The sequence below is a fragment of the Rhamphochromis longiceps genome, linkage group LG23 (assembly GCF_057381845.1).
Source record: "Rhamphochromis longiceps isolate RC_006_pf linkage group LG23, R_longiceps_female_GT1.1, whole genome shotgun sequence".
In the NCBI taxonomy this organism is placed as follows: domain Eukaryota; kingdom Metazoa; phylum Chordata; class Actinopteri; order Cichliformes; family Cichlidae; genus Rhamphochromis; species Rhamphochromis longiceps.
The window spans coordinates 134,807-155,283 of record NC_140578.1 but is presented as its reverse complement, the minus strand read 5'-3'; the positions used below and the strand labels follow the sequence as shown (position 1 = coordinate 155,283).

Sequence of the window (20,477 nt, the reverse complement as noted above, 5' to 3'; positions counted from 1 at the left end):
AATTCTGTCATAATCAATTGAGTCTGATTTTGCTTTTCAAAATGAAAACCCAATATGTGTTGAAACAGCAATTTTCATTTTTAAAACATTCTGAAATAATTGAAAGAGTATATCACATATGGACAAATTCGACGGGCCATTAATTTGAAAGGCGAAATCAGACCAACATGAAATTTACATGGTTTTACTGTCGGGTTGGATACTGTTGATCTAAAGTGGAATTATCCTGTGGAAACAGCATCTTTCAATTTAAGAGCATTTTGAAATCGTTAAACGAGTAGGTCGTCTACGGGCAATTTGAAAATACTTTTATTTTGGAAGGCAAAATCAGAGTGACTTGATCTTAACATCGTATCTCTGTGGGGTTGTATACTGTTGATTTAAAGTGAAATTATTCTGTGGAAACAGAAAATTTCCTTTTTAGAGCATTCCGAAATCACTGAAAGTTAGGTAAGTTATTGGCATTTTCAACAGGCCATTATTTTGGAAGGCAAAATCAGAATGACTTGATATTAATATGGTATCACTGTGGGGCTGTATACTGTTGATCTGGAGTGGAATTATCCTGTGGAAACACGAAATTTCCATTTTAGAGCATTTTGAAATCACTGAAAGTTAGGTCAATTGTGGACAATTTGAAAAGGCTTTTATTTTGGAAGGCATAATCAGAATGACTTGATATTGATATGGTATCACTGTGGGGCTGTATACTGTTGATCTAAGGTGGAATTACCCTGTGGAAACAAGAATTTTTCATTTTAGAGCATTTTGAATCGTTAGAAGATTAAGTCAATTATGGACAATTTCAAAGGGCCATTACTATGAAAGGCAAAATCAGACTGACTTGATATTGATATGGTATCACTGTAAAAAGACTGTGGTTGGAAAGTGTTGATATAAAGTTCAAATAGTATTTGGAAATACGACTTTTGCTTTTAAGAGCATTATTAAGTCATTGAAAGAGTAGTTCAAAAATGAAGATTCACAGGGCTTTTACTTTGAAATCCAAAATAAGATGGCCTTGATAGTGACAGGGCACAATTAGGGTACAAGGCTGTGTCATATAGATCTAACATTAGAGTTTGTAAAAAAAAAAAAAGCCTAAATTATATGTTATTATGTTCTTAACATATCTGTTAATTCACTCGAAGTTGGCTTTTATTTTGAAATCCGGTTTCCACATCCATTCCCGTAATACTTTGAATACACAGGGAACGTAAAACAAACTGGAGGCTGGCTTGACTGCAAGTCTCGAATTGGAGGCTGGCTTGACACCAGTCTTTGTCCGCATGACCAGGCTAGTCTTGTCTGCAGAGCTCTGCCACCCGGTGGACGCTCGTGTTCATCGCAAGAAAATAAACTATAAACCAACAGGAGACCAACCTTCCTCAGAGATCTGGAAGAATTTACAGTACAAATAAATGTAAGGTGCAATTTGTTTTTAATTGCACTTGGCTGAAGCTTTCTCAGCCCTGGCTAAGCATTTGGATATATCTTGATCTTTGTCAACAGGCCAAGTATATCCTGGACAGGTTGTCAGCTCGATGCCGGGCTGATACAGAGACGGACAACCATAGGAGACTTTTAGAGTCACTAATTAACCCCACTAACTGCACGCGACGGAGAAAATTCAAACTCCTTCATGGAAAAAAAAAATGTAATTATAGATATTATGCACATTTGATTTACTCTTCAACTTGAACTTTATTGGATGATTTCAGCTCAGAAGTATTCACACAAACTGAAGACAGGGGGTCTCAGTGGGTTTCCTGCTCTGACACAAGCTGCCAGTCCCCGATCATCTGTAACTCTGGAATATCATCACGGTAAAGGTGTTTGCTGCATGAACTGAATTAAGACGCTAAAACATGAATATCAGAGTTCGATAGATACTTTATTCACGCAATAAGGGAAAAAATGTACAAACAGTGAGATTGATGTACAGATGACAGAAACATCTGGATTAATGGTCAGGCGATGACTTGGGGCTGTTGTCAATTAGCTCCTTGTTAAGGGTCGGCACTTGAAACCAGGGGCCGTCTCCTTGCTGCCTCATATGGCGACGCACCTCCAGCTGCGTCAGTCTGTGACAACAAAATCATGAATAAAAAGAGGCGGAGAATGTAACACCATGCTTTAGAAATGAGCAACCGGTTAAGTATGGAAGACTAATAATGTACGATGCTCGTAAAATAACAAAGAACTACATTTGTCACAGCTGCAGCACACACACTTAAATTGATTCCTCAAGATTTACCAATCTTATTAAATTTACCAATTTCAATAACCAATCTGCATATTTTTCAGAGAGCGTGTTCTGAAAAAGCCAAAGATGGTTCCCTCATAGGCTCGCCTGCACCTGTTTTCTTTTGGAGAGAGAAGAAAAACAAAAAACTGAGGTTTTCCACATCAGTGGAAGAATGCTATTATCAAGGAATGCAGCTGCTCTGCACGCCCTTTCAGGATCCCTCCCTGCACCAGAACTGCATCATGTTCTGGTGCTTTCCATGACTGGACACACTTAAGAACGGCTGCCGCTTTAGCGTTTGTAGTGAGTTTTCCATGACGTAGCAAACTGCTGTTTCCCATTTGTGCTGTAAAGCACATTTGTAAACCTCTGTGACAGTTAAAAACTCTCTCTTGGATGCTTCCCTCTGTAAAACTCAATATCAAGACACTGTTGGTTACACTACATAAACAGCTAAACACCAGCTGTAGCACATCAGTGTATCGTGTGGTGTATATGAGCCAAGCAGACACGTCTTCTAAAAGCATTTAAATTCATGTGTTTGTGTTGATGGTGAAGCGCACGAAGCACACTGGCAGTAACACCCACCTCATGTCTGCTTTTTCCTTTTCAATCTGGATCGCAGCCATCATCTTTTCGTAGTCCTTCACTGGGGAATCATAGATGTTCCGTGTGATCCACCTGGTGATGGGGTGCTGAAACAACAGCGCACAAGGATTTTGTGCAAACATAGGACTGTCCCTTTAGTGCAGGCATGTGACATACATTTGTTGCAGTTCAGTGTTATTGTGGTTACAGAGGAGCTTTGGTCAAGTAAACTTTCTTGAGGGGACATTTTTTATCCTGTTTTAATTCTTAAGCTCAAGATCCGCCTCACCAACAGCTTAAGGTCATAAGGAGCATTTACCAGGCTCTGCCCATGAAAACTCAGAAACCATACACTTTTTTTACAAAGATTATTTTCCTTTGGAGATGCTTTCATGTTGACTGTGGCTGGTGCTGCTGTGCGTTTGTGTCGTCTGGATCGGCTTTGGTGAATGTTTTGGGTTTGGTGTTGACATCTGTCCAGCCTCGCTTGTGGAATATTCCACTCTCACCCAAGGTGGAAGCGTGCCACTTGTGGCTAGGGAAGATTGAGTGCTTTAATGAACTTTGATTCACTGCTTGATCAAAGCTTGTGCGCCAAAACACACTGGAGGGTTTTTTTTTATAGGAATAAAAGCATTTTTAAGAAATAGAGTGCCACTGAGTCCTTTGAAGACTTTGCTTAAAAATCATACCCAGTTTAAAATTAGTTGCTTTCTCCTTATCAGAAGCCTCCTTAGACAGGAGACTAGCATGGCTGCTATTTTTAACTCCTTTCCTGGAAGTCCCGGTCTGTTCCATTGCACTTGTGCATCTGCAGCACATGATGGATCTCCTCCAGTGTGTCACTGCAATAATACTTCAACTCTAACTTCATTTTGGGGAAAAGGACAAAGAGCCAGAATCTAGAAAGTGCAAGGCAGTCGTCAGTGTGTGGACACAGACTGGTACGTGCTACGTACAGACTGCTTGCTCCAAGTCCAGAGATTATACTCTCACCATCTACAAGTCCGCTATGGCCTGCTTGAGTCCCAGTGATGGGACACTGGGCCATGTTGCCACTGTGTGCACCTATGTGTCTATGGAACTGTGCAGGCTGCACTACCGCACCCCCACACCCTCAGAGATGCAGGATTTTGAACTGAGCACTGATAACAAGCCGGACGGTCCCTCTCCTCTTTAGTCTGAAGGATGCTGTGTTCATGTTTTCCAAAAAACTTTGATTTGTCTGACCACAGGACTGTTTCCCCACTTGGCTCCAGTCCATTTTAAACGAGCTTTGTCCTGGATCATGTTCACATACGCCTTGTCTTTACATTATGATGCTTTGACATGCATTTGTTGATGACACGGTGACAGAATTATGACGGTTTATCTCTGACAGGAGCAAACAGGAGGGACACAAAGTAAGGAAGCAGCCCAGGGCAGACGCACACCCAGGCTACTGCAGCCCTTTGGCATACAGGTCGTTTGCACAACCAGGTCAGCTATGCCAGGGCTCCATGTCTGGTTTGAATGCAGAGCAGCCTGAGGGCCTGGAACTGAAGGGCAGCCAATATTGATTTTCTCCTTGTCCCTTTGCCCCAAAAGGAGGTTTCTCCAGAATCTCCAGCTGTGCTGATATTATTTACTGTGAATGATGAGATATTCAGTTTTGTGCAGTTTAGTGAGCCTCTGCTCATCGACACGTCTGAAACTCTGCCTCTCTAACATCATCTTTTTACACACAATCATGTTACTGACCTATTATCAGTTAACTTCATTAGATGTGAATTTCCCCCCAGTTATTTCTTTTTAGTACTGCTTACTTTTCAAGCTTTTTTTTTTTGGCCTCCATCCCATCAGTTTTTTGTTAAACCACGTAGCTCTAATCAAATTCAAAACGATCAAATGTTTTCAAATAATGTTTTCAAATAATTTTGGCCTGTTATAGGATACCTGTCAAAAAATAAAGATGCTGCATTGCACATAATGATGAGCCAGCTCTGCCTCACCGACATAACAGACATTTAATCGAGCAACATAATGACGTGCAAAGCACGCTGTTTCAGTCGAGGCTTCTTTTAACTCTACACTGAACGGGGCCCTCGGAGAGACTTTTACCTGAGGGACCCGTCGTAGCACCTGGGTTTGAAAATGTAACACAACAGTCCCATAAAACACTCACTGGAGGAAAACATGATGTTGGGGGGGGGGGGGGTTAACAATGAATATGCACATATTATGATTACACTTCAAAATAAAATCCGTGAGCATATCCTTCCCTTAATACGAGTTTGAAGCAATGACAGAAAGAAGCACCACAAACAACCAAAGAGACAAAGGGACGCACCTTGTAGTACTCCCAGTGCTCGGGCTCGTAGCCTTCAGGAATTTCAGCCAGCTCTGCCTCACCTACACGACAGACATTTAATCGAGCAACAGAGATATTCATTCCATACGTATTTGAGTAAGTCCTGGAAAATATTAGAAGCCGACTAGAATACACAATAAAACACTTATGCTTACTCACCGATGAAGATATTCACCCCCGTGACGACGATAGCCACTGGAACACCAGTCAGCAAGATGTAAAATTGCTGAGGGAAAAAATGAGAAGAAAATCAAATATATGGCAAATTCAGTTGTTGATGCGTGCAAGTCACCATCCAAAATTAACCAAGTAAGAAATATCTCTTACTTTTTAACTCAGCGAACTGACTTTTTTATTTTTTTAAACCAGCTTAAACAGTATCATGTTGGCCATTTTAGTTTTGATGTATGCACTGCTCTCTGCTGCTGGTGCCTTTGAGCAAGGTGAGTAACACAAATGTGGAAGCTTGTTTTTTGGCTGAGTGTAAGAACATGAACACAAACATTCTTTAAAATAAGAGAGAAAACATGGTTACTATTTAGAAACCTGCACTGTGGGTGAATAATAAACTTCCAACAGTACGTCTGAGCAGTCAAGGAAAATATGTTGAGGGAAAACTTCCTTTGTTACATTTCAATAACAAGATTTTGTTTTGTTCTTTCAAAGGGTGAACACAAACATTATATTATAATGATACAGCAAAGTTAACAGAGAGCACTTCTGCAGTGTATGTACGTGAGCTTGGTGGATGTGATGGTGCTCTGCACTTACCAATAGGCGCAGAAATCTCCTGTCATAGTAGTCAGAGGGTTTGATGACAAACAGTCTCTTTCCGTGACCCCAACGGACCGCAACTGCAAAACAGGGCACAGTTACTATCATGATGCCTGTGATTGGTTATAGTGAGCACGCACGCTGCCTCTTCAGTTGCATGGAGGCTCTGTCCAGTGTACCAAGTATCTCTATAATGTATTACAAATGCAAAGTCTATGACCTACCACTACATCATGATTAGGTGGGTGGAGCTTGTATTTTGTGTTGTTTTTCTAGCAGGCTTAGATGTTTTACATGGTTGACACGTTTGCCCCATCTCCCTTGTTGAAGAGACGTTGTTTCTAATGGTGGCTGCCCGATTGAGTTTAGTGCTATAATTACATATTCATATAATTGGACTACAAAAACTCAGATTATGATTACGTTTCACTTCAACAATAAATAATCCCAGATTATTTTTGCAATAATGGCAGTCATCCATTACTGCGGACATCTTCTTAGTAATAATCTTTGGTTTGACCATATGGGCAAAAATCAAGAATGACCATCACTGCAGCTCTTCAAATGTGTATTCGTGTGGCTGTTCCCTTTAGAGGTTGCCACAGCAGATCGTCTCCCTCCTTCACTACATCCACAAATCTTCTCAGCGGCCTTCCCTTTTATCTGCCTTTGCAAAACAAATCCACTACCTCTCCTCTGTAATTGTCCAAACCATCTCAGCCTTGCTTCTCTAACTTTGTCTCCAAAGCGCTCAGCCTGAGCTCATGTGCTCATTTCTAACCTTGTCCATCATGGTCACTCCCAATGAAAGTCTGAGCATCTTTAACTGTGCCACCTGCAAATCTGCCTTCTGTCTTTTTGTCCATACATAATAGCAGACCTCACTACAGCCTTGTAAACATTTATTTTCGCTCTTGCAAAGTATTGCATGAACTGTTTAAAACAGGGGTAGGGAACTCCAGGCCTCGAGAACCGGTGTCCGGCAGGTTTTAGATGTGTCCTTGAGCCAACAAAGCTGATTTAAAGGGCTAAATTAGCTCCTCAACATGTCTTGAAGTTCTGCAGAGGCCTGGTAATGAACTAATCATTTGATTCAAGTGTGGTGACCCAGGGTGAGATCTAAAACCTGCAGGACACCAGCTCTCGAGGACTGACGGTCCCTACCCCTGGTTTAAAGGGTGTCCCACTGAGTCAGGTGGCTTTACTGAAACCTTATAATTTAAGGATATTAAAGAACATGTCGCTATTAAAAACATGGTGAAACGCCTTTAGATAAAACTGCAGACCATAGCACTGCATGCAACAAGCAGATTTATGTTAAGCGTTGACACAGAGATGACAAACTATCATTCAAACCCTGTAACCCAACTAATGTTTACTAAATACGCACCGCTTACTGCAATGAAAAGGCAGAGGTTGAAACTGGAGGATAAACAGTGGCGTATATAAACAGTACATATGTATACGGAGCTATAATAAAGTCACTGTCTTCCTTTATTGACACCAGGACACACGTTAACAGCTAGCTCATGTTAGCAAGCTAACAAGGTCATGAGAAAAGACAAGCAGCCTTCCGGTCAGTCGTCTCATTTTTTAAACGACTGGGGTGTGTCTTACCTTTATCTGTGCGGGGGATTGCTCGAGTGAGTAAATTAGCCGCAGTATTTCCAGATTTCAGAGGACTCAGTCTGGCTGCAAAAGCAGCAACAGACCTGAGAACGCTCGTGCCCACCATCGTTACTTTGGGAGGACGGCCCAGCAACACGAACTGTGATTGGCCGTTAAGCGAATAAGCGAATCATATTTGATAAGAGCACAGGTGTAATTTATTTTCAACTGAAATGTTATACGGGGTTTTATTATTAAATTAATATTATAATAATGTATTTAGCACCATAAAATTATTTAAAAATATATCTTTCTTCTTTTTTCTTTCTTTTTCTTTTTAAGAAAAAGAGACAAAATGCATTCTGGGTAATATGGGAAGCGCTACATCAAAAATGGCGGCGTCCTCATCCGCAGGACGCGTTTTGACTCTTTGCAAGCAGTTTCAAAATGTCTTTAGGATATCCTCAGCGACAAACGCGCGACAGGGCGCTGTTAGTTCGGCCAAATGCCAGACTTCTCTTCTCAGGTAAGAGATCAGTTTAATGCATTCCCCAAAACGGAACAATAATGTGGGTTAACAACGACACATTCAAAGCTGTCGGTCAACAGCTCAGCAGTCCCTGTTTGCGCAAAGATGCCAGTGATTGTTTACAGCAAAGTCAAAGAGACAGGTTTTCTTTATTACGGTGAGGTAGAAACCCCGAGTTCCCATGTTGATGTACTCAGTGGACATTTATGGTTTTATGGCTGTATTTAAGACTGAAGTGAGATTTTGACTGCTGTGATCGTGGGGTCTCCATTATGTCCCATCAATACACAGCTGTTAACTATACGTGTGAAAAGTAAGTCACAGCCTAAAGACCAACTGACAGGTCAGTGATGTTTTAGGACAGAAGAGGCTCCAAAGAACTTCAAATGATCCAAAGTCTTATTTGACGTTAAAGAGCTTAACACCAAAAATATCTGCCTGGGATTAAACCAGAAAGTGCTGAAATGTAACACTTAAATTTCAAGATGGAATTCCCTGAATTCAGTTTTTGTTGTTTGGGGGTTTTTTTAATTGCGGAAAAATAATTTACCTGCTTCGGCATTTGTTATCAGGCTTACTGTGTGCACTTTCTTCATGTTCAACAGGGAGAAGTCTCCCATTGTCACCCCATCCTGGAGCAATCCCATCAGCTCTCCAGGTCAGTATCGAGCTCTGCACACAACCATCAGCAGGAGAGGACTAGAGGAGTTCTTTGATTCACCTGAGAACTGGGGAGAGGCCAATGTGAAGTCAGGTAAAATATTACAGCACGCAAAGAGAACATTGTCTGCAGGTTTGATTGTAGTTTGAATCAACCTGAATATGTTCATTTTATTTGCACCTGAATGTAGATCAGTGTAAACACAATCTGCTAAACACTATTTATCAGCACAATTTGTTAAAAAGTATAGTAAATACTGTTTAACAAATTGTTTGTGGTCAGATGTGTGAGTTTAGAGTGACATGATCATTTTACTATTGCACTAACGAGGTTGTTATAACTTCTTGCACTATTAGGCGCACCGTGGACTGCCAAACAACTGAGAACAAAGAGCAACGAGGACTTGCACAAACTCTGGTGAGCTGTGTGGAAATGAAGCGTCTCAGTGGAAACATTTAAAACATTTAGCGGCGTGTAACCCTCTGATTGTGTCTCAGGTATGTCCTGCTGAAAGAAAAGAACATGCTGCTCACACTTGAACAGGAAGCAAAAAGGCAGAGGGTCCAGATGCCAAGTCCAGAAAGACTAAGAAAGGTTCGTCTCATGCTGAGCTGATAGCTGACACGATGTAGGTGCCAATGATTATATGAGGCTTTCTCCCCTCCCAGGTTGAGCGGTCCATGATCAGGCTAGAGACGGTGGCGAAGGAGAGAGAGAGTGCACTGCGTCTGCTGCAAACAGGACAAGAGAAAGGCCGACCAGGAGCCTGGAGGAGGAACATATTTGGATATGTGTACTGGTGAGGGCAGTCTTGCATATCAGACCTACATGGGAAAAAGATATGTCATACCTTTATCATATGGTGATGGGGAAACGGCCTGTTTGCAGGACATAGTAGGTCCATATAAACACATGTGGTCCAAGCTTTGTTACACATATTTCATTCTCAGATTGAGCCTGAAAAATATTATCAGTGTTTTCTTGGATTGAAAAATAAAATAAAGAGTATTTACCAAGAAACCAGTTTAAGCTGCTTTCAGCTCTGCGATATGCTGCTTGATCCTGCTGGAAGCAGTCATCAGAAGATCAGCATATTGTTGTTATAAAGGGATGAAATGATCAACAACTATACTCAGCTAGGCTGTGGCATTTAAATAGCCCCCACACATCATACCACCACCACCATCAGCCTGAACTGTTGATCCGAGGCAGGATGGATCCAGGATTTCATGTTGTTTATACCAAATTTGGACTATTGTCTGAATGTTGCAGCAGAAATGAAATCTCATCAGACCAAACAATCTTTTTCCAATCTTTTGTTGCCCGGTGCTGGTGAGCCCTTGTGAATTGTAGCCTCAGTTTCCTGTCTGACAGGAGCGGCAATCCATGCGGTCTGCTGCTGCTGTGGCCCACCTGATCCTAGGTTTGACATATTGCGTGTTCAGATATGCTCTTCTGTATGCCTTGGTTCTAACATGTGGTGATTTGAGTTACTGTTTCCTTCCTATTGGCTTGAAACAGCCTATCAGTTCTCCCCTGAAACCACCAGGCTATTGTTTGGACAGAGAACTGCCACTCATTGGACAAATTTTCAGCAGTTTTGAACTACTTGGAGCAGCCAATCTGGCACTAACAACCACGTCACGTTCATCTTAACCTTGCCGCAATGCGATTGGCTTAAAGCGCTTCGAGTGCTCAGAGTAGAAAAGCACCACGTAAGCACCCGTCCATAGTTGTGGTAATGAGCAGCTGAACCGATTCATCCTTGGCAAAGCTAATTTGAGACTTTTATTGGACGCCCTGTAATCTCATTGATTTATTTCCTCCACAGGTATCGATTCAAAGAGTATGCTATTCCCTGGTACATGAACAGACGATACAAGCGCAAGAGGTTCTACACACCCAAGTTTGTTGAACCACATATAAGGTAAGACCAGTGTATGCAATATCATGTACATTTTTAAGTACGTGATACTTTTCTTACAAAGGATTTTACTTCCTTTCTCCTTCAGGCTGCGTATTGAGAATTACCTTCGGGAAAGGGCAAGGAATGAAAACTTAAAGAAGAGACGTCTCACCAAGTTACAGGAGAGGTTCCCCCAGATTAAAGCTCCTGCATCCTGAAAATGTGGATCTGACTAGTGTGAATCAGCTCATCAAATAGCCATGGATGGACTGAAACTGTTGTATGACCACCTTTCATGTGATCTCAAAGATAAATTATGTAAGATGGCTCTAAAGTGTGCCGCTCTCTCTATTTGACCCCGACTCCGGTGTTCTTTACGCTCCTGTATGAAAACCCTCAGAACTTAAGTAACCAGTGGGCTATTGAGACTACAGCACTCAGTTAATCATTAAAAAAAACCAACTTTATTTGTAAAAGACCACATGAAGCCAATGACAAGAAAGACTGAAAATTAAATACAGATTTGAGTTAATACCAGTAAGCACAGGTAGGAACGGACTGGCCTTTACCTGTGACGACTTGACCTGCTACATAGGAAGAAAAAAAAGGTTCATGAACGAGACGATATTCACGTCAAACTAACAGGTTGTTTTTCCAAATACATCCTAATCATCCCAAGTTTACCATATCAGCATTCTGCACAAATCATTTTGGCTTCTGTACTCTGTCGTTTTGATCAGAAACTTGACTTTTTGATTCGAGGTTCCCACCAACAACTTACAGATAAGGCAACCGGCCGACTTTCAGGGAGCTCTCAGAGGAGCTGAAATTGCAGATGTTTGTTTTCTACAGCAAATCCCAGACAGGTGTATGGACAAACTCTGTTTTAAAAACAAGTCGTACAAAAATAAAACAGCGAGGTGTTCCTGAGTCTGGGTCAGAGGGGGGAACCATTCACGACGTTGAGCTTGCAGTGAAAAAGACGATGAGGATCGGGGGTCAAATCAAGGGCACTTCCTGTCCACGCACTGCTTTCCTCCCTCCTCATACTCCTGTTTGGAGATCCACATCTGCTGGAAGGTTCCCTGGAGGATGCAAGAAAAATGTTTAAAAGACTCTGAAAACACTTTAGTGCCTTTAATGTGGTACAGACATGAAGTCATTTTGTGTGTCCTTACCAGAGATGCCAGGATGGAGCCTCCTATCCAGGCGCTGAACCGGCGCTCCACTGTAGTGCTGTTTGCTATCAGCTTCAACCTCATACTCTGCAAAAGCACGCGATTAAAGGTCTCTCAAAAAATGATGAACAAAATGTAGCAAATTTAAAATGGAAAGACAAACATTGCAGTACATCACTGACTAAAGCTAAAGATGGTACTGATAAAAACATATTTAGTGACATGCTGGCACTGGCTGATACTCACCGGAGGGGTTTTCTGGGAGAGTTCTCTGTTCAGTCGGTCAGTGAAGCCCTGAATGAGCGTGTTTCCACCAGTCACCACCACACTGCCATACAGACCCTTGGATAACAGTCACAGGTCAGTAAGTGGGGTTGTAGGGTTTAGGCACAGATACGAAGCACAAAAACTACTCAGATTACATAAAACGGTGTTTCTGAAAAGAAAATCCAGTTGAACGAGGTGCTTACAGGCCGGATGTCGATGTCGCACATTCCCACACTTGTTGTCACGACGTGGCCAACTCCTAGCATGGTGTTCCCAGACAGTCCCTAAAAGCGATCAAACACAAATGTTACATTCATAAATAAAAACATTTGACCACCTCAGAGCAATATACATTTAATCACCAGCGCCGTTCATTCATCCGGGACCTGCTGAGTAAAACTCACCTTAGCATTGGAGGGGTCAAACAGCCCCTCTGGGATCTTCAGCCTCTCTGCTCCAAAGTCACAGTTGTAGCCATTGGGCAGCTCATAGTGCACTGTGGGCATCTGGGCAGCAACCCTGATGAACAAAAGAAAAGGGGGGGAAAGTACTGAAATGTATCATATCGATCTATGTGTGAGTAAACATCTCTGGTTCTAATGTGACTCTTTTTCTAGTACAGCGTTAGAGTGAATCTGTTAAACTGAAGTACAGGATCAAACCACTCTCACTGTTCATCATATGGAGAGTCTGACACCTGCAGCACTGATGCCTGGAAGTCCTGGATTACACACTGGAAGAAAAAGACACACTTTCATTACCAAACATGTAATTATTATTACTGTGCTGCCGAGTTTGCTGCTTACATTACACATGTAGTTGTGCCAAGAGCGGGTGACTTGAGGTAGTTTCTCCTTTTTCTTCCAACTGGCTTGGGCTCCCTCCCGCACTGGATCCTGTATGGACAAACCCCCCCACTGTGGTTAGACTCATGGCAATAAGGGCTTGAACCCAGTAATGTGGCAATGATGTGTAGAAAAGCCAGGCGTGGTAAATGTTGAGCAAAGTTAATCATTTAACATTCATCAAATGAAACAATCACTCCCACAGATCGTACCTTCGATGCAATCATGTAGGGAGGGATTATCTCCACATTTAGCTCCTGAAACAGCTCCCTGCACTGCATGCTCATGAAGTCTCCAGCCAGGGGCGACTTGACGATGCCTGTTGAGAGTGAAAGAGTAACGCAACTTCAATGACACGGTAACTTTGTAGGCACCGTAACACATATCATTTAAAAGCACTCAAAGACCGTAATGTGACTTCAGTAACACCCCATTTATCATTTTCTACAAAGACTGCACAGTAACAGTGACCCTGAATGGATCACTCCCATTCCTGCTGGATTTTGTCCTCAGCATAATTAATAAATCTGGTCTTATTAACTAATGAATAAAACCTGACTTTGCTTTTCTATTTGTCAGATATCCTGTTCTTCATTTATCTTTAGAAAGACAGTAAACAAAAAAGGCCACAGAAAATTTTTGTGGATGTAGTGAAAGAGGACACGCAGAGTGCTGCTGTGACAGAAAACAATGCTGCTTAGGAAAACGTTAGATGGACACACGATCCGCTGCAGCAATCCCTGAAGGAAGGAGCCCAAAGGAGGAGGAGGGCAAGTACTTGACCAATCAGAAACGTTCACAGTAAATCCTGCTCCCAGTCTCACGATACCTTTGCAAAATAATCTCCCACAGTTCAAAAACATGCATGTTATGTTAACGGTCCATCCATCAGCCCTGCGACAGGCTGGTAACTTGTCCAAGGTGTACCCGCCTCCTGCGTTACGGCAGCTGGGATTGGCTCATCACAGCAAGCTGAGCTCTTCTGGTCAAACTGCAGTCCCTTTATGATTTTATGATGTGTATGTTACAATAGCTTCTCACCTTGCTGCAGAACATAGCCGTCGTGCACTGGAATTGCAGTAGTGTGTGTTGCACCACTGTCTAGAACCAGGCCTGTAGACCGCCCATTGGCAAAGCTTGTATGTTTAAAGTTAAAGAAATATGTGGTTTAAAGTCCAGCAGATGGCATGAAATTTCATCAGAGCTGTCTGTGATGATTAACTGAACGCACTGCTTTAGTGTCCGTCCTGGATGACGTGAAACAGTAAAGGATACGCAGAGAGCACGGCTGACTTGCAAAGGAAGAAGGCAGGAATGTTGTAATGCTCAAACATCAGCTCTGTTAGTTTCTCTCTCTTTGCTCGTGTGTTCCACTGCAAACACAGAACAGAAGTTAGCCCACTTACAACAAATCACTGCCAGATACACACAGATACCTGCAGATGGTGATGAGGGCAAGGACAGGAAACACACTCTTCACATGGCGCTGAGCTCAAATAGCTCAGATGTTAACATCAATGTGTCACATATTTATTTTTAAACAGAGCAGCAAATCAAACAGATTAATTTTTTGAGACTCAAAAGTTAACTCACCGACGCTTCTGACATGAGCACGGGGTGCAGGCTGGGTTCAGACTTGAAGTGCATCTTGTACGTGTGATCCAGAATAGCCTGGAAACTGTCCCAGTCCTCAACTAGAGGCAGAGTTAAGAGAAAACAAATGAAGGGCCTGGTAACTGCCAAACACCTCTGAAATCTTTTTTTATGTCACCGTACCTACATTAAAACATATGACAAAGCAATCACTTGTGCATAGAATAAGGTAGCCAAAACCATTTACATTTCATATGAAGAGCTGCAGCTTTTTGTTAACATTTACTAGTTTAAATTAAAAGACGTGAATATCAATCGTGGCTCAAGAGTTGGCAGTTCGTCTTGTAATCGGGCAGTCTCGGTCGTTGTGTCCTTGGGCAAGACACTTCACCCGTTGCCTGGTCAGAGGGGCTGGTGGCGCCAGTGTCCGGCAGCCTGGCCTCTGTCAGTGCGCCCCAGGGTGCCTGTGCCATCACCAGTGTGTGAATGGGTGGATGACTGGGTGTAGTGTGAAGCGCTTTGGGGTCCATAGGGACTAAGTAAAGCACTATACAAATACAGACCATTTACCATAAGCAAATAACAGCAACGTTGTCATGCTAAGGCTTTGCAGTCTCTGTGGATACAGACCTCAAAAAGCCCCTTCATCAACACTATCATGTGTGTTGGGTCAGATGGCGGAGAAATTGGAGCAATTATAATTTTTTTTAGATAATAATTTGAGCACCAGGCACCATTTTTCCAGGTTAGCCCTCTAAGGGAGACTCTGGTCCCACTGTGCTCTTCTGCTGCAATTAAGATTTGTGTCACACTCATCTCTAAATAGCCTGAGAAACTCCAGTGGACCAGATTCTGATGAGCATCAGCAGCTAGGTCAGTGCACTGGGGCACTTGCCATCACTAATACTTTGGGTAAATGCTTTAAAAAGTGTCAACACCATCAGTGGACTGCAATCACTTAATACTTTAACTGGCAAAAGCCATTTATTATCTGTGAATCAAGCCACTACAAACAAACATGGCCATTACAATTTTTAGTTGTCCAACAGTCCAAAACCCAAATATAGAAGCAAACTGCTGCGATGTTAGAGCCTGAAATGGCTTAGTTAAATGAATTATATGAAAAAAAACTAACAGTAACTTTATGTCACTTCTGATACTAATAAATGTTCAAGTAAGTAAATCTGAAAACTAAGTAAAGGGCATTTAGGGCAAATGAATAATTGTTTCACCCAAAGAACAATCAAAAGATCAGTCGATGACGTGAACAACCATAAACTGCAAATATCTGAAATTTCTAATAAGGAAAGAAAACTGTTCAGCTGACCAGAACATAAAAACGAACCTCTAAAGCTTAGTCCGCTCCAGCATACAAACACCATCGCAGAAGAGCCAAATCACCAATTTAGTCTTTTTTAAACCAGTTTAGTTCATTTACAGCCCTGCTGCTCACTGGGGAACCAGACCAACAGCAGCAGCAACAGCCCTGGTTGGTGACCGTTAAACTGAAATCCAAAGTTTTTCAAAATAAGCCCAAACACAGTTTGGGTTATTCCGCACATGCCCCGTTATGACACAGACACTGCAGTAAACCACAGATTGCAGAGGGCTTGGCTTCCATCAGGAGAACACTGCACACCACAGCTGATGCTGATGAGCTGCCTTGAGCTTCAAATAATCTCATTAATATTCATGATGCGCTCCAGTCATATATATATATACACGTCAGCCAGGGTTTAACGAGCTCGCCAATGAAGTCGTTGTCAGACCAAAACAGACTAATTATGGATTTGGATCAAGCAGGCCAGATTATACACATTCACATTTGCATCAGAGATCAAAACCTGTTCCGTGTTTTCCAACAGCTCTTCTTCCCATTTATTTAAATCCTTTTTTACAACATACATATGAAAAGATCAAGGCCAGTCTTTTATGTACAGGTGAAAAAAGTCCTATTCTCCAATCACTTGGACTAAACGCTTACTCATGCCATTCTTGAGCGGAGACATGACCTCCATGTTCTCTCTGGGTACCCTCAGCTGATTGGTATCAATATAGTAGGTGGTGCCGCTCTGCTTGCCCTTGTCACCATCAGTCTCCATGGGTGTGCTGCCATCCTCTCGGTCAAGAGTCACACCTATTACTGTGGGAAAGTCCGCCTGAGATGGGACAAAAGAAACAAAACACACCAAATTACAGGTTAAGGCTGTTTGCAAGAGCCTGATTTCGGACCAGCATAACAACAGAAATTCACAAAAACTCCTTTCACAAAGTTAGTCATCCTCCTTTGCAGTGAGTGAATGAATTGACATTTTTGTGGAACACTGAGGTGCCATAATGTGATGCAATCCCTCCTGAATTATGAAGACAAACAGTTGGGAAATTTTCAAAAGTACCTGATTTGAATCTGGCCGTTTTTGACCAGTTTATTATGCAAAAACTGTATTTACAGTGTCTAGCTAAATGCTGAGAGGATTTTCAGAAGAAGAGGGTTATGTCAAAAGCAGAAAGAAAAAACATCTTTTAAATGGTAGAATTTGTGCTTGCATATAATCTGCTGATAGGCGATTAGTGTCCATCTGTAATGTCTTACATTTATTCACACAAGATTCATTTTATCCCTCAGGACTTGCACGTAAACCAGAGGAAACAGAAAAAGGAAGTATTCTGGAATAATCTGAACTCAATTTATGCCTCCTGCCTCCAAGGTGACTCCAACCCTGATTTCTCATCATTGCCGTTCCCCCAGAGGGATGTTGAAGATGCACAGAGGAAGAAAAGACACGTTGTTAATAAGGTCATTCGAGTGAGCCACTTACCTTGGGACAGTCTTCTCCTGCGTAGCCAGCTCTTACAGAATAAGAGCCAATGTCAAACACCAATGCTCCCACCTCATCTGCAGAAATAAGGGAAGGGCTGCGATTGAACATTTTTCGAATGAAGTTATGCACAAAATATGGGGGAACATTTTATTCCTGTAATTTGTACACAATGCGGGCAAAAGTATTGGGCTACACATCTTAATCTTTGAGTTCATGCATTTTCACTGCCACAGGTTTATAACATCAAGCTCCCAGCCATGCAGCCTTCATAAAATCTGTAAAAAAAAAACATGGGTCTTTGTAAAGAACTTATTGATAAATTAGACAGCAAATTATTTGAGACGTTCAACAATCTCTCCCAGAGTGATTGCAGTCAATGCACATCAGACTGCAACTGTTTGCAGAAAGGTTGCCACCAACAAGGTGAGATGTGCCTCCTTATTGATAGTATTCCCAGAATATTTTAATTTATTTAATAAAAGATTTATATTTAGTGTCACTGGATCGATACAATATCCCCACGCAAAACATCGCAATACTATGCTGTATCAATCTTAAATAATCATTAACCTCCTAAGACCCGAACTCTTCCACGGCATGCATTTTTGATTTCTCTTTGATATTTGGGCTGATTGGGATCCAATGAATGTAAAAAATATATATAAATTACTAAAAAAAATTTTTACCTGATTTTTTGTTTCTAAGAAAAATGAGAACCATATATGAGGATATTTGTTTAAAATTTCGACAGAACAGTAGCAGTATAATGTCCTCATGAGTGGATTTCAGGCCCTTGTAGAGCAAAATTGAGTATTTTGGTCTAAATAACCCAAAATGTGATGTCTTCATATGTGGATGCCAGGTCCTAAGAGGTTAAATACATTGAAGCTATCTATAAAGTGAGGTATCAAATACAAATTATATTACTTATATGTGTATATGCGTGCATGTGCGTTGTTTGTTGTTGTTTCTGTTCTTTTCTCCTCCCTCACCCAGGCAGCTGTCCCCACCTGTATGAAGACTGCCACCATCATCCCAGTCCCCAAGAGCTCTGCTGTGACAGCCAGTAGCCATCATGCCGATCGTCACGAAATGCTTTGAGAGGCTGATTATGGCCCACATCAAAGCCACCATCAGAGTCACTTCAGACCCACACCAGTACGCCTACCGGAAGAATCGATCCACAGAAGATGCCATCTCTTCTGTGGTTCACACCACCCTCACCCACCTGGAGCAGAAGAATTCCTACATCTGTTTGCTCTTCATGGACTTCTTCTCCGCTTGCAATACAATTATCCCGCAGACACTTGTTGACAAATTACTGACCCTGGGACTGAGCTCCTCTCTTTGTAACTGGGTCCTGGACTTCCTGACCAACAGACCGCAGTCTGTGAGGATCCACAACGTCTCCTCATCTTCCAGAGTCCTCAGCACTGGCTCCCCTCAGGGCTGTGTGCTAAGTCCCCTCCTGTTCACGCTGCTTACATATGACTGCTCACCCATCCATCCAAGCTGTGTTATTATAAAGTTTGAGGACGACACAGCTGTGGCTGGTTGCATCACAAACAATGATGAGACCAGCTACAGGAAGGAGGTGGAACACTTGGAGGACTTTTGCAGGAAAAACAATCTCTGCTTAAATGAGAAGAAGACGAAGGAGATGGTTGTGGATTTCAGGAGGGGAAGACACACACCCCTGCACGTTGGAGGATCTGCAGTCGAAGTAGTACCCAGCTACAAGTACCTGGGTACGTACCTGGATAGCAACCTCACCTTGAAAAAAAACACTTCCAGCCTGATCAGGAAGGCTCACCAGAGCCTCTACTTCCTGAGGAGGTTGAAGCGTGCGGGAATGGAGAGCTCAGTCCTCATCTCCTTCTACAGATGTGCGGTGGAAAATGTTCTGTGCTCTGGCATCAACGTGTGGCACAGAAACTGCACTGTGGCACAGAGGAAAGCTCTACAGAGGGTGGTGAAGGCTGCACAGAGAGTTGTCGGAGGCAGCCTCCCAACCGTCACAGACATATACACCTCCAGATGAATGAAGGACCCCACTCACCCAGCACATACATTCTTTGTCCCCTCAGGCAGGAGGCTGAGGAGCATTAAATACAAAACCAGCAGACTGAGAAACAGCTTCATTCCAGAAGCTGGGAAACTTCTCCATGCATAATGGACAAGAACTGTTATTGTAGCACCTTAACCACTACTGACACTGTCACTTTATCAATGCTGGTCATCATGCCCTTTGCTGCTAAAGTATTTATTTACACCTATATTTATACCCACACTCTATACTGGTACTCAGCTTGTTGCACTCTACTTATAATATTATTTATTGTATTGTCTTATTAGCTCCTTGAATCCTTTCTAAGCATCTTACTATAAGCCGCATGCGTCACTAATGAAAAGGTCTATTCGGTACCTACACGTTTATAACAACTGACACCGGCTACCCGGAGGAACTATGAAGTTATTCTCTGTAAAACACAGGAACGACAGGATGGGTCATCAGTATGTCTTTGCAGGGTCTTTGTATTGGGTTTATCGCGATGAGAGCCTCGGTATCGTCATAACTACCGTTATTTTTACCGTTACATAACATAAACGGTATTTGTTCGTGAGCTCGGCAAGCCCATTTTCATTCATTTCCTTGCTAGCTAGACGACACCGGCTGAGTGACTTGTATAACACTTCACGTCTGCACGACTAAGCACCTGTGATATCTATATATTTGAACAGCCCTAAACACATGAGAATTAAAATGGACACAAGACTATATCGCTGACCAACTACGAAGCAGAACTTTAGCATAGCTAGCATAACGAGCTAACTAGCTACAAAGCTGGCTAGCTCCAACCAGGGACAACGTGGACGACAGTTGTGTATAAAATCAGCATATTATCATACTCACCACCACCGTACACTCCACCACTCATCCTCTAAGTTATAACGACAGTAACTTTAACAATATATGTTATTACAGGAGAAACACAACCACAAAGCGATTAATCACAACAAAGGAAATCTGCTAGCATGCATCAGTCCAACAAAGCGGGCTCCACAGTGCTTCGAGACAGCTGTCCAATCAGAGAGCAGCAATTCTCA

The 20,477-nt window shown here is 42.2% G+C and overlaps 3 protein-coding genes across 3 annotated transcripts; 1 reads left to right on the top strand and 2 right to left on the bottom strand.

The window, feature by feature from the left end:
• Window positions 1-1,875: 1,875 nt before the first annotated feature.
• On the bottom strand, window positions 1,876-7,738 carry ndufb5 (NADH:ubiquinone oxidoreductase subunit B5). Its single transcript, XM_085398916.1, has 6 exons — window positions 7,578-7,738; window positions 5,958-6,040; window positions 5,346-5,412; window positions 5,166-5,227; window positions 2,837-2,943; window positions 1,876-2,084 (listed from the first exon to the last, which is right to left on the bottom strand). The coding sequence occupies exons 1-6, from the start codon at window positions 7,693-7,695 to the stop codon at window positions 1,964-1,966; spliced, it is 558 nt and encodes a 185-aa protein (XP_085255042.1). The 5' UTR covers window positions 7,696-7,738; the 3' UTR covers window positions 1,876-1,963.
• Window positions 7,739-7,939: 201 nt separating this feature from the next.
• mrpl47 (mitochondrial ribosomal protein L47) lies at window positions 7,940-11,444 on the top strand. The gene is made up of 7 exons (XM_085397475.1): window positions 7,940-8,094; window positions 8,703-8,851; window positions 9,115-9,175; window positions 9,256-9,352; window positions 9,427-9,557; window positions 10,590-10,685; window positions 10,771-11,444. Exons 1-7 carry the CDS (start codon window positions 7,940-7,942, stop codon window positions 10,880-10,882), a joined length of 801 nt encoding a protein of 266 aa, XP_085253601.1. The 3' UTR covers window positions 10,883-11,444.
• Window positions 11,106-20,457, bottom strand: actl6a (actin-like 6A). Its single transcript, XM_085397474.1, has 14 exons — window positions 20,284-20,457; window positions 17,367-17,443; window positions 16,532-16,706; window positions 14,548-14,648; window positions 14,230-14,327; window positions 13,996-14,090; window positions 13,167-13,273; window positions 12,916-13,005; window positions 12,781-12,842; window positions 12,514-12,628; window positions 12,313-12,393; window positions 12,089-12,184; window positions 11,843-11,929; window positions 11,106-11,749 (listed from the first exon to the last, which is right to left on the bottom strand). The coding sequence occupies exons 1-14, from the start codon at window positions 20,306-20,308 to the stop codon at window positions 11,669-11,671; spliced, it is 1,290 nt and encodes a 429-aa protein (XP_085253600.1). The 5' UTR covers window positions 20,309-20,457; the 3' UTR covers window positions 11,106-11,668.
• Between the last annotated feature and the right edge of the window lie 20 nt (window positions 20,458-20,477).